The sequence below is a fragment of the Natrix helvetica genome (genome assembly GCF_964273705.1).
Source record: "Natrix helvetica genome assembly, chromosome: 7".
NCBI classification, from domain to species: domain Eukaryota; kingdom Metazoa; phylum Chordata; class Lepidosauria; order Squamata; family Natricidae; genus Natrix; species Natrix helvetica.
The window spans coordinates 22,598,540-22,611,878 of NC_138558.1; the positions used below are offsets into that span (position 1 = coordinate 22,598,540).

Genomic DNA, 13,339 nt, shown 5'->3' on the forward strand with positions numbered 1-13,339 from the left:
AGTTTCTGTTTTAAGGATAAAGACTCAATAAGGAACTGCACATAGAGAGAACGGATGTCTAATAAGATCCTATTTCTATACTTACAATTATAGGATTAAAAAAAAACTTCACCAGCGTATTATGTGTTGCAAGTCAGAAAAATCTACAATTGTTAAATATGACAGGGCAATTATGAACAAATGAAATACCCAAAAGTATGGTGAGGAAAGGTAATGTCAGTAATAAAGAACATAAAAATTGTAAATGTGTATTCTCAACAATTTCTGTGTTCTAAGACTCTGGTTAACTGCCAGTCTGTTTTCAATCCAATCTTTCTGGCAATCACAAAAGACAGATTTTTTAAAATATATATATAAAAAGAAATTATTTGCTGGAAAATTGAAGCCATGCAATTCCCTTAACACTGTACTCTTCCTATCACATTTTTTTCCTGCCAATCCACTACTTTTCAAGCCTAAATTTGGATGAGATGGCTATAGCCATGAAGAAATCTGCATAGATTTTTTTTAACTGTCCCACATACATGTGTTATTTCTGAATAGGGTAATAATAAATTAAATGTCTGATCAGGGTAAAGAGAAAAAGATCACAATCTATTTTCAACTTTCAATTCTATTAAAAGTGCTAACATTTGAAAAACAACTTAAAAGACATTCTGAGTTTCATGTCTTTCAGACAGAAGAAAAGAAGTAACCTCACCTACATTTACAAACTAGTCTAAGAGCTAAATATTATAAACTGAGAAAAATAATTTCAGGTATCTTTTCCCCCTAATAAAAGATCTATAAAGCAACCTCTAGAACAGAGATGGGGAACAATAGCTCCTTTATAACTTGTGGACTTCAACAGCATGGCTGGCTCAGGAATTCTGGGAGTTGAAGTCCACAAGTCGTCAAAACGGCCACCATTCCCCACCCCTACCTCTGGAGGAAAGTAAATACATTAACTGAGAGATTTCCTGTTCCTCTCAACATATGAAATTGTTTTCATTTTGTGTAACAAAGTATTCTGTGGTAGCTCTGCAACATTGAAACTGTATGCCTGCCTATACTTTAAATCAGAGGTGGGCAACTATGGCCCCTTTATGGTCTGTAAACGTCAACTCCCAGAATTCCTGAGCCCAGGAGTTGAAGTTCATAGGTTATTAAGGGGTCACAGTTGCCCATCCCTGCTTTAAAACCTATTTTATAGGAAGTGCAGTTTACTGATTTTTATTAAACTTTTCTGAATCAATGGGCGAGCATAATTGTTCCTATAAAATAATGCTTATGAAGATTAACTGTTACTGCCTGTATCTTCCCTCTCATACAATAGGATGTCCTGGGAATATCTGAAAGAGACATTATTAAATCTTTTGAACAACTTTGTTCCAGGTAGTAATAGCAGAGTGTATGGTAAGAATACAGCTGTACTCTTGCTGATGATGATACTGGACAGCTGGCAACAAAAAAAAAAAAAAAAAAAGGGGGGGGGGGTAAAAGAGGAAGATTCTTAATGCTTAAATTTATTGCTCCAGATTTAATTTGCAGAAGCACACTGATGTGAACAAAGGGTTAATCTCCATAGTTGGTCAGATGTGATTGTCTCCTCGTGTCTAAACACACAAAATGCAAGCGGCTATCTGTACAGTTTACAGTACCAAAACACATATCATTGGAAAAATGAAGTAGAGATATGGTACTTTGTCAAGATACATTATTTTATAGCAGGGGTTTACCCAAACGCATAATTTTGTTTTTAACAGCCACTTTAAAAATAGACAACAAGTTCACTAGTTATAGCTAAATTACATCAACAAAAGAATTGGTGTAGAATGTGAGCAAACTGGCCAATTGTCAGGATCCCAGATATGGTGGTCTCCGGATAAGACAGTAGCTCTCAAAAGCTGGTTAATTGCTCTCTTATATGGAATGTTGTCTTACTAAGAGGGCCGTTCAAGAGGAAACTGAATGTCATTAAAGACTTGAGGAACTAATGCCCAGAATGCAGCTGCTAAGAAATGGCAGAAGCTTTGTCTAAACAAGATGAAACACAACAGGACATGCTGTCAGACGGTGAATATGATGGGACAGAAAATAAAACAGTACTATGTTATGTTCAGGCATTTCAATGGTGGCGGGGGGGGGGGAGGTTCTGCTTCATCAGATACAGCCTCCTCAAATGTACTGTCTTCCCTCTTACCTGGAGACCACTCTATATTATGATTTTTTTTTCTTTGAGGAAACCCCTATACATAAATGAAAATAATATTCTTCAGTGGTAGACTAAGCGATTTCTTAAAACAAGACTTTAGCTTGCCTTTCACTTCAGGCTGCCTTGAAAATAAGATATGCTACTGCTTAAAAGAACCATCGGAATGCTTCAGCGCTGGGAACAGGTGTTCTCTACAAAAAAGAAGCAAGAAAACAAGTTAAGCTTTCTTTCCATTGCATTGCAAAATGTGCTCTTCTGTTTCTATTGTTTTATTTTTTGGCTTTCTTTCATATGTCAATTGTGCTTTTAATTGTCCCAGCTGTATGCAGTATTTCTTGATGATTAATGCATTAAAGAAACAGTTGTTTTAGCAATATATGACTTTTTTGAATTTTAAAACATCAATGGGTGAACTATTAGCAATTACAGCATGTGGCAAATATGCATGGAAGAGATCTTTATATTTTACCTGCTGTTAGTCTAAAGTTTATCAACTGGAATCAGCCAATGATATTGTGGCCTAAGTGATGCACCAATTATTTATATCAATCCATGAGTGATAGGCTAAGTTAACCTGAATATTCAGGCACAAATCTACAATAGAATGAGGTAAACACTTTGAACACAAAAAGAAAATGGCACAAATATCTTGCCAATAATAAACAACAAACAATATTATACAGTTGAATAACATAAAAGTTATGACATATAAACAATCAACATAAGACCACTCTTGTAAGATATGTTTTCCCCAAATTTGCAGTATTATTATTATTGTTATTATTATTATTCTGAAATTTTTTGGCAATCCGCAGAAAATCATCCAAATGTCTAATCCATTTTCCTTCTTGTTTGTAGAACACTTTTGCAAGAAAAATGAGAAAAAGCTCAAGGCGTGATCTTCTCTCCCAAAAGTTCATATCTGAGGTACATAGAACTTACTTTCCCCGGTTAATCTATAGCTTCTCCATTGGGGAAGGTACATTGATATTATAATCCCCAGTCAGTTGGAGGCCATATTGCTAGCATTTGGGGAATATATTATAGTCCCAAGACATCTTGAAGGTGCCAGGTGGAAGGCGGCTGGTTTATAGCAAAAAATCATTCTAACTTATTTGATAGATTTTTATCTTTCCTAACTTTATTCCAATCCTTCCCCAGAGCCTCCCACCAAATTTTGACCAATACCAGTTTGCCTAGAGGGGTATAGGTCAACAGACGGACGCCATAGCTACTGTTTTATATTCCATAGTGAGTCATCTAGGGAAACCTGAAAACTATATCAGAAGGCTTTCCATAGACTACAGCTTGGCCTTTAACACCATCTGCCGAGCATCCTTATCGAAAAGTTGACTGACTTGAATTTTCCCTCTTCCAGCTATGACTAGATTAAAGACTTTGTAATGGACCGGCCACAAACAGTGAGGGCTGGGTCTTTCATATCCTCCTCCCTGAAGCTCGGCACTGTCTCTCCTCAGGGCTGTGTGCTCAGCACATACATGTACTAATTGATACACATATGATTGTGTATCTTCTGACCCATCCACTGTGATTATCAAGTCTGCGGATGATACCACTGTATTGGGCCTCATTACAGGTGGAGATGAAGCAGCATACAGGGGAGAGGTTCAAAAATTATCCACATGGCGTGCAGAAAACAACCTGCACCTGAACATCAGCAAGACAAAGGAGATGGTGCTGGATTTCTGGAAGAAGAGAGAGGAACCTGCCCCACTTTACATTGAGGGGGGGCTGTGTGGAGAGAGTCCTCTCCTTCAAATTCCTGGGAGTCCATTTTAGAGAAGATCTCATCTGGAAAAACAACACAACCCAAGTGGCCAGGAAGGCCCAACAGACACTCCCCTGGGGTCTTGGGGAAGAACAAGATGGTACAACTGATGACCTCCTTTTACCGGTTCACAATAGAAAGCATCCTCGCATGATATGCTGGCTTGACAACCGCAGACAGAAAGACATTACAGAGGGTGATGAGCACGGCTCGAAACATCATGGGCTGTCCCGGACATCACTAGATGAAATCTCTAGGACTCGCTGCCTCAGGAAAGTGAGGAAAATCCTCAGGGACGACTCACACCGTGTTCAGCACTTCTTTATTCTCCTACCATCAGGTAGGAGATATAGTAGCATAGCCAGTCATACAAACAGGCTGAAGAACAATTTTTATCAGTGGGCTGTCAGACTCCTGAATGCAACGTAACATCATATGTATGTGGTACGATAGACTTGCAGGGCTGGTGCAACATGTTCATATTGGTGCAATATATTATAATTTAATGTTACACACATATATGTATATTGTGTGTTGTTAGTGTGATTTATTGGGTTAGGAATTTTCTTTCTTTCATTGTGATATGTATTTATGTTGGTAGGGGTGAACTAAGGGAGGCTCAGCCAATCTCATCGTACACATGGCGTGCACTGACAATAAAGATTGAATTGAACTGAAGCAACCCAGCAATGTAGGTTGAACTGATAAACAACATCTAGATTCAAGTCCCAGAGAGATTCCATGACTGAGGGTGTTCCTGGATCTGCCTACACCTAATCCAACACCTTAGCAACTTTATCACTCTGACTTCCTCTTTGTTTATTTGGGCTAAACTGTGATTTGGCTGCTTGAACTTCTACCAAATCCAAAAGTGGTGGGAGCTTTGGGGCAGTTTTTAAGATTCCATTAAATCCAGTTTGTGGAAAACTGATAGGACTATCCTTAGCATGGAGTAATTTTGTATGTCATTGTAGGTGTCTTCTGAGGTGAATAATGGGGTGTGATTTGGCTTTCCTTTTGTCCTTTATCTTCTCTATCTCTGAAGGAGGGGCATCTCTCTCTCTTCTTGACAGATCTCTCTGCTGGCAGCATTTGAAATCAGCTAGCAAAATGTGGCTTCAGTTGCCAGAAAGAGTTTAGCTCAGAAGCAACTTTTGCTTCATCCTAAACTCCAAATGACATCCCTTTTAGTTAGCTGTGTGCTCAAAGACAAACCCTTTGTAAATTGCCTTCCCTTTCCCCTACTGGAGGCCCTCACTTGCTATCTATGTACAGCTTTGTTTCCTCCTGATTGGCTTAACTGCCAATATTGTTTTGTACTACAGGATAACTGCTATGTGTAGAGATAACTGCTGTGTGTAGAGAGGAAAGCAAAGCTGGCTGAGGAATTCTGGGAGTTGAAGTCCACAAGTCTTAAAGTTGCCCAAGTTGGAGACCCCTGTAATAGAGCAATCAACAGCACCAAAATGGCAGGTGTGTCTGGGTGATGGAAGCCCTGCCCATTTTTAACATGGACTGAACAAAGGGCCTGATATAAATGGGGCAGAACTTTGATCTCCTATATTCTGCTCCTAAGCTATTTTTTTAAAAAAAATTACGCTGTGAGAGTATAAGGATAGTAAACGGAACACACACTTTATGTGCAAAAGGACATGCTCTCTTTTATGACTGCAGACCAACTTACCCCAGTATTAATACAATAATAATACAATAATAATACAATAGTAGAGTTGGAAGGGACCTTGGAGGTCTTCTAGTCCAACCCCCTGCCTAGGCAGGAAACCCTATACCGTTCCAGACAAATGGCTATCCAACATCTTCTTAAAGACTTCCAGTGTTGGGGCATTCACAATTTCTGGAGGCAAGCTGTTCCACTGATTAATTGTTCTAACTGTCAGGAAGTTTCTCCTCAGTTCTAAGTTGCTTCTCTCCTTGATTAGTTTCCACCCATTGCTTCTTGTTCTGTCCTCAGGTGCCTTGGAGAATAGCTTGACTCCCTCTTCTTTGTGGCAACCCCTGAGATATTGGAACACTGCTAACATGTCTCCCCTAATCCTTCTTTCTCTTAAGCTAGACATACCTAGTTCCTGCAACCGTTCTTCATATGTTTTAGTCGACAGTCCCCTAATCATCTTTGTTGCTCTTCTCTGCACTCTTTCTAGAGTCTCCACATCTTTTTTACATCGTGGCGACCAGAACTGAATGCAGTATTCCAAGTGTGATATTTTTGAGATATGATTGAGTACAGCCGCCTCAGTTCCTTCTTAAGAAGGAGGAGGTCAATAGGATATTTGTACTGAATTAAGTGGGACAAGGTATCAGATGGACATTTCTTCTAGAATGGAACTACAGTAGAACCTCTGATCATGAACGCTTCTGACCACGACCAAATCAGGTTCCGACCAAAAAATTCACTTTTTTTCCCCTTCCACACCATATTTTTTCTAAGCCCCAAATTTCCAAAATTAGATTTGGGTCACGACCAAATCAGTTTGTGATCAGTTATGGAACAAATTATGGTGACCAGAGGTTCTACTGTATAACACAGTACTAGGAAGATTATTACCATCACAATTAAAGACCACCAAAAAAGCTAGACATTGTGTTGGGAATTCTGCATACAGAAGAGTGGGTAAATATTTGTTCTATCTGAGTCATAGACCAAATAGTGCAGGGGTGGGGAACTGTGGCTCTTTTGCGACTTGTGGACTTCAACTCCCAGAATTCCTGAGGCAGCTATGTTGGTTCTGGAATTCTGGGAGTTGAAGTCCACAAGTCGCAAAAGAGCCACAGTTCCCCACCCCTGAAATAGTGGATATAAGTCTGAGGCTGAACTTTCCAATAATGCAATTTCAATAATGTTGCCAATTTAGATAGGGAAGCTGAAGGTTTCTAAATGTTAGCAAAATACCTTTCCTGTTTGATCAAGTCAACATAGTCAGCAATATTTAGAAGATCAAAGGTTTCTTATTCTATATAAATTCTCATTGGAGAGCTTTGAACTTCTTAACTAGACCTCTTCTATGGTGGTAAGAAAAAAATCAATTTTAGCCTCTTGTGTCTCATAATTGCAACTCTAAGTCACCTTGCCTAGAAAATACCTTGGAGAAGTACCAATCACAACTTTTTGATGATGAATATGCAGCAATTTGCAACAGAATACTTAAACAAGCAGAGTAACAATCATATAATACTACTTCCAAAATCTTTAATGATGTTTATATCAACTTACAAACGAAAACAATTAGAATGCAAAATAATTCCTATTGACTTAAAAAGAGCTTATCTCAGAATAAATTCATGTTAAAATTGCACTATTAGTTAAACTGCTTGTTGAAGATGATAGCCCACAAAAAGTATTTTAATAAGTGTCGTGCCAGTATCTAAGCATGTGTAATATAAACTTTTAATAGATGTTTCAAAAGCAACATCCCTTTTTGGATATGTGGTGCTTCATTGATTTACCAGAGAACCAACATCAGAGGATGTTGTCTTAATAAAGCTAATTCCCACATCCGTCTCTACTTCATAAGTCATATTTTATATATTTTCCTCTTTAAAATCAACTGAACCTAAATGTATTTAAAAAAAAATTCCCCAATGAAAAATCAAGATTAAGGTAAAGGTTCCCCTCACACATATGTGCTAGCCATTCCCAACTCTAGGGGGTGGTGTTCATCTCCATTTCAAAGCCAAAGAGCCAGTGCTGTCCGAAGACATCCCCTGGTCATGTGGTCAGCATGACTAAACCTCGAAGGCTTACGGAAAGCTGTTACCTTCCCACCAAAGGTGGTTCCTATTTTTCTACTTGCATTTTTACGTGCTTTTGAACTGCAAGGTTGACAGAAGCTGGGACAAGTAACCGGAGCTCACTCCGTTAGGCACGCGATTCGAAACATCAAACTGCTGACCTTTCTGATTGACAAGCTCAGTGTCTTAGCCACTGAGCCAACACATCCCTTAAATCAAGATTAGACAGCAGGAAATCACGAAAGAACATGAAAAGGGAATGGAAAAGTGCTTGAGCCAAAAGTTCTTCAGGCCAGCTTTCTGCGACACAGGTATCCACAAAAGATGAAAATCTCCATTCCAAGGATTCCCCTGTTAGCATGTCTATAACCCTGGGAGTTAAAAGTTCAAATTGTTCTGAATCTGAAGGGTATGCTGGTTGGGGAAGTTTGTAATAGGCTCAGTTACCAAAGTATATATATGTATTTTGTCTGAATAAACCTAGGAAGTAAAAAAAAGAGAGTGTCTACTCCTTAATGTAATGTGCAATAAACCAATGAACAAGATTTCTTAAAAAGTTCTTAAGGGATTTATTCTTATTTTTCTGCTTCCAAAATAGAAACAGTTAAATTAGCCTGCTTAGTAAAAAAATTTAATAAATGGAAAAATTCATTCATAATTCTATATTGTAAGAACACTTCCAAAGAAACAATGAAAACTTACCAAATATAGAATAATCTTCTGCCAAGAACATAAACTGGTAGAAGAATATATATCTCTTATGATAAAAAGTTTCATATTCTGCCATAAAAGTTCCATTTTCTGCTAATATTTACCTTGCATATCACAAGAGTAATTTGCAGGATAATTCATTTACTGCATGAACTAAAAGTAAATTAGTTGGTCCAACAATGGGACATTACACTACAAAACTCCGGAATCAGTGAAGTCTCTCAAATATGCATTTTATGCTAACTTAAATTTCTAGTCTCTTTTAGACAAATCTATGCAAAGCATGCTATAGTAAAGGTAAGCCTTTTACAGTGAAATTCAACTCTTGATGTATTTATAATCATGGACATATAGTTTGGCAGAACAGAAGAGATTTTCCATTGCCATTTTTACTTTAGTTTTAAAAGACCTGAAATGGTCTTTTGGCTATTTTATGTATTATGTAAATGTATTATGGCTGTTTTAGTCTTCTCAGAAATTGAGGTAGTTAGTCTAAATCACAGGTGTCAAACTCAATTGTGTCAAGTGATGTATCATGTTTTTTCCCTTTGCGGAGCCGAGGTGGGCGTGGCCTATGCATGACACATCTGATCTGCGGCCCGTCAGTTTGACAGGTCTGATCTAAATTGAGTCATAGAACCTCTGGAATCGACATTCTGCCAGACCTACTCCCAAACTGAGAATTTAATCTTTGAAAGGTAGTCTGACTCCCACAAAATGGGCTGATATCAAAAGATTTTCACTGTTTATATCCGTATGGGCAGCAATAAATTACAGGCTAATAACATGGACGCAATATATCAGGAGGCTTTTTTGTTCAAGCTCCACTACAATGAATGCATGTTGTGTAAGAACTTGGCAATGTTCTTCTTCGGCAGCCATTCATAGATATATTCAGGAAAGTTATTGTACTACTTGTTCTTCAGCTATAAACTGATCCTACAGAATCATCTGTGATAGTGTTCATAGCAATAGATTTATAATACTGCTTTATAGTGCTTTACAGAACTCTCTAAATGGTTTACAGGTAGCATATTGCATCCAACAATCTGGGTCCTCATTTTACTGGCCTCAGAAGGATAGGAGTCAACTTTGATCCAGTCAGGATCAAACTCCTGGCAGAGGAATGAAGAGTTAGACTATACTACTGCATTCCAACCACTGTGCTAGTATGGCTCTTTTAATGACCAGTGGCCTTTCGTGAATAGTGTGGTATTCATAATAAATGTACCCTGTTTCTCCTTAAATAACACTTCCCTGGATAATAAGCCCAATCAGGCTTTTGAGTGCATGCACTAAAATAAGCCCTCCCCCGAAAATAAGCCCTCCCTGAAAATATTGTAACACAACAGTAGCCATGAGGTGACTACGCTCACTGCCTCCTGAACCTCAAAAATAATAAGACCTCCTTGAAAATAAGACTAAGTGCTTATTTCAGGGGTCAAAGAAAATAAGACCCTGTCTTATTTTGGGGGAAACACGGTAGATTTACTGTATATGTACACATACACACATACATACAGTGTTTCCCTGAAATTATGACATGTCCTAATAATAAAGCCATGCCACATTTTTCTGGTGGGCAAAAATATAAGCCCTCCCCCACAAATAAGCCCCCTGGACAACCCCCAACCTCCGGCCAGGCAGAGCACCGCTCACCAACCTAGTGGTATCCAGAAGGTGCCAAGCCGGGGGGGGGGGGAGGCAAAGGTGATTGCGTTGCTTAGCACCTTCGGCATACCACTAGGTTGGTGAGCGGCTCTGTGCCCAGCTTAAGAGGAGGGTTGCCGGGGGGCTGCTCTTTTGTGAGCGGGCGCCCAAAGAGCCGGGCACAGTCTCATGGGTGAATGGCTGTGTTGCACTATCGCAGCCGCCGCCCGGCAATCCCAAAACAATAAACCCTCTCCTCATAATAAGGCCCAAGCCATATTTTGTGTGTAAAAAGAAAATAAGACCTTGTCTTATTTTCGGGGAAACATGGTGTTTATACTGTATATATGTATGTACAACACTGCAGAGACTTTAAGTTGACTGCTGATAAAAAAAAAGATATATGGATCAGTGGTGAGTTTCCATTATTTTTACTACCATTTTCCTAGCGCAAGTGACGCTTCTGCGCATAAGCATATGGGCAGGTGGGCGGAGCCTCCTGCCACTGCTACTACCAGTTCGGCCAATCCGGGCTGAACTGGGAGCAATCCACCTCTGATATGGGTATACAATTTATCAGGAAGTTGTATATAAAAGGAGACTACATTTCAAACCATGCAAAACAATTTCGATGTATCCAAAGAGAATTCTAAAAGGAAGGACTCAAAGACATAATTACCACTATTGCAGAAAGCTATTGAAAAATATCTTTTAAAAATTCCATTTTTCTTCTGAAACAACATTTTCCCTCTCTTTTTACAATTCTCTACCTACAACATATGTTCCAATTTATAAGTAAAAGTCAAACAGGAAAAACAAAAATATTCCATGAAAACAATGTTGCTCATTGTTTTCTTCTTTTTTTAAAAAAAGAAAGACAAGCTTCGTCCATTGATTCTCTCAGGAACAGCAAAACCAAAGGACCACAGTTGCCAAAACTTCTGCATGGTAAATTCTTAGTTTCCCAGCTCTTTTTCTTTTCTTCTTCAACAAACTAGAGCCAGTAAGTTGTGGGAACGCAGCAGGGCCTGCTAGCTCTTGATAATCCACCCTCAGTTTCAAGCATGCCTAGCAGGGGCTTGGAGATCACAAGTGACAGCTGGAAACTTTTCAGCTATGTTGTCTGCTTAAGCTCTGATGTGCTCTGCTCTACGGAAAGAGCTTCACAAAATCTAGGCTTATTATCAGTAAGAGGAATTATAAAAGTCTTATTGTAACACCCCTGTTAAGATACATTGTGGTGCAGTACCTAGAATTGCCTCCCATATAGTTGGGGGATTATAAGACTAGAAATACAGTACACACTGAGAGTAAGGTAAAGGTTCCCTTCGCACATTCACGGTAGTTCCCGATTCTAGGGGATGGTGCTCATCTCAGTTTCAAAGCCAAAGAGCCAGCGCTGTCCGAAGATGTCTTCGTGATCATGTGGCTGGCATGACTAAACACCAAAGGCACACGGAATGTTGTTACCTTCCCACCAAAGGTAGCTCCTATTTTTCTACTTGCTAGGTTGACAGAAGCTGGGACAATTAACAGGAGCTCACTCCGTTACGCGGCACTAGGGATTCGAACTGCCGAACTGCCAACCTTTCTAATCGACAAGCTCAGCGTCTTAGCCATTGAGCCACCTGGTACACACAGAGAGTACTAATAAAAGGTTCTATATGATTGAATTTCCATGAACTTTAGCCACACTAAACCAAAAGGGATGTGGTCTAACAAATCTAATATCCACGCATCAGGCGAAAGAAAGCTACACTATGACCCAAAAGATACAGGCAAAAATCCCTTATCCAGTACAAACTTTCAGAGATTGGTAATGTGGAATTACAGTATTTTTTTTTTACTGCATACAGATGATCTACAGTGCTTCTAGAGATGTTAAAATGTCCCCCTGCCCTGTGCCTTCCCATTGTTTCTTTTATAATTTTTCTTACTTTTAAGAACAATGTCTTAGGAAAAGATGGTCAAAATAGTTGAGTAATGCAAAATTGCTAGGGTTTCTGGACACACCCATTAACTCATTGACTAGGTTGGATAAATAGAAACAGACTAGACACAAGAGAAACATGGAGGATGGGGTTTCAAAGTAGTCTAAAGTTAGGGAGTTATGGATGAAACTCCATACAGCACGGATACAGCTTTTCCACATAACAGCTGCAACAGAGCACAGCTTAAAATAACTGCTCTGGTACATACTGTGACTGTCCTGATTTATTATTTGGCTGGTTGAAAATCGGTTGCCATTCTTTATTTTCATATAGAAACTAGAATAAGTTAGTTAAGAAGTTGAATTCCATATGTGTCTCTACAAGATTACGCTATTCACAGTAATAAAAGGGACTTGCTTCTAAGAGGCTAGTATTAAGACTGTTTGTTTTGCAGACTGAATTTTTGCACCCAATTATATACATAAAGGCCCTTTTTATTTTAGCAGCATGCACGTACATACACACGCACACAATGTGGAACAGGCACACAGCATCTCCAAAACTCTGCAGAGTTTATTATTAATAATAACAAAACTCTTGGTCTTGAAACTGAATATAGCTTTCTTTCCTCAGTTTAAAAGTAGCAACAGTAAAAGTCCAGATTCAGAGGAAAACGGGGGGGGGGAGCAATGAGGTCATTGAAACTCAATTCACGCCATCAAATTATTTGATTCCCCCCCCCCCCAGGAAAATGTCAGATTCTAAAAACTGAAAGGAGAAGAAAATCTACCCACTTTGGTGGCTGAGCAAACCAACATGGGATGTGAGGGTGCCCCAGTTTCCTGATTGTATAAATTTACCAGTCCCCGCTAAGGAATCAAAGTCTTGATGAGATTACAGTTAGTTTCTGGCGTCTGGGCTACGCTTGCAGAGGGATCATTATCCTGAGTGACAGGAAAGAAAGATTCCTCTGGAAGTGAGGTGGGAGGGAAACCAGGAATAAAATTGGAATTGATCAGCATTGTTTAACGCAGCCTTCCGAGTTCGGCAGGTGCAAATACTGACAAACAGCAGACTCCTTCCCCAAAGGAAACTCAATCATCCTGCTTTTCAGTTACATTGCAAAGTGTGGGCATGCTAGAAAATTTAGCACAATGTGAGCTTGATAACCTTTAAGCCTTTGATTCTGTCAGCTTTCCCCTGCCTGCAATCTTCCAGATGTGCTGGGATTGTGATTTGCAGTCCCCTGTCATCCTGAGATGCCAAGTTGAGAAGGATTGCTCTATTTTTTTCCCCCTTTGTTTTTTTCATTTT

General features: G+C 39.2%; 1 protein-coding gene across 1 annotated transcript in view; it reads right to left on the minus strand.

Moving 5' to 3' along the window:
* Positions 1-1,501: 1,501 nt before the first annotated feature.
* CXXC4 (CXXC finger protein 4) overlaps positions 1,502-13,339 on the minus strand; it is a 50,165-nt gene continuing 38,327 nt past the window's right edge. The window contains exon 2 of the mRNA XM_081960056.1: positions 1,502-2,385. Coding sequence (XP_081816182.1) covers positions 2,341-2,385 — 45 coding nt within the window. The 3' untranslated portion in view covers positions 1,502-2,340. The remainder of the gene's footprint in view (positions 2,386-13,339) is intronic.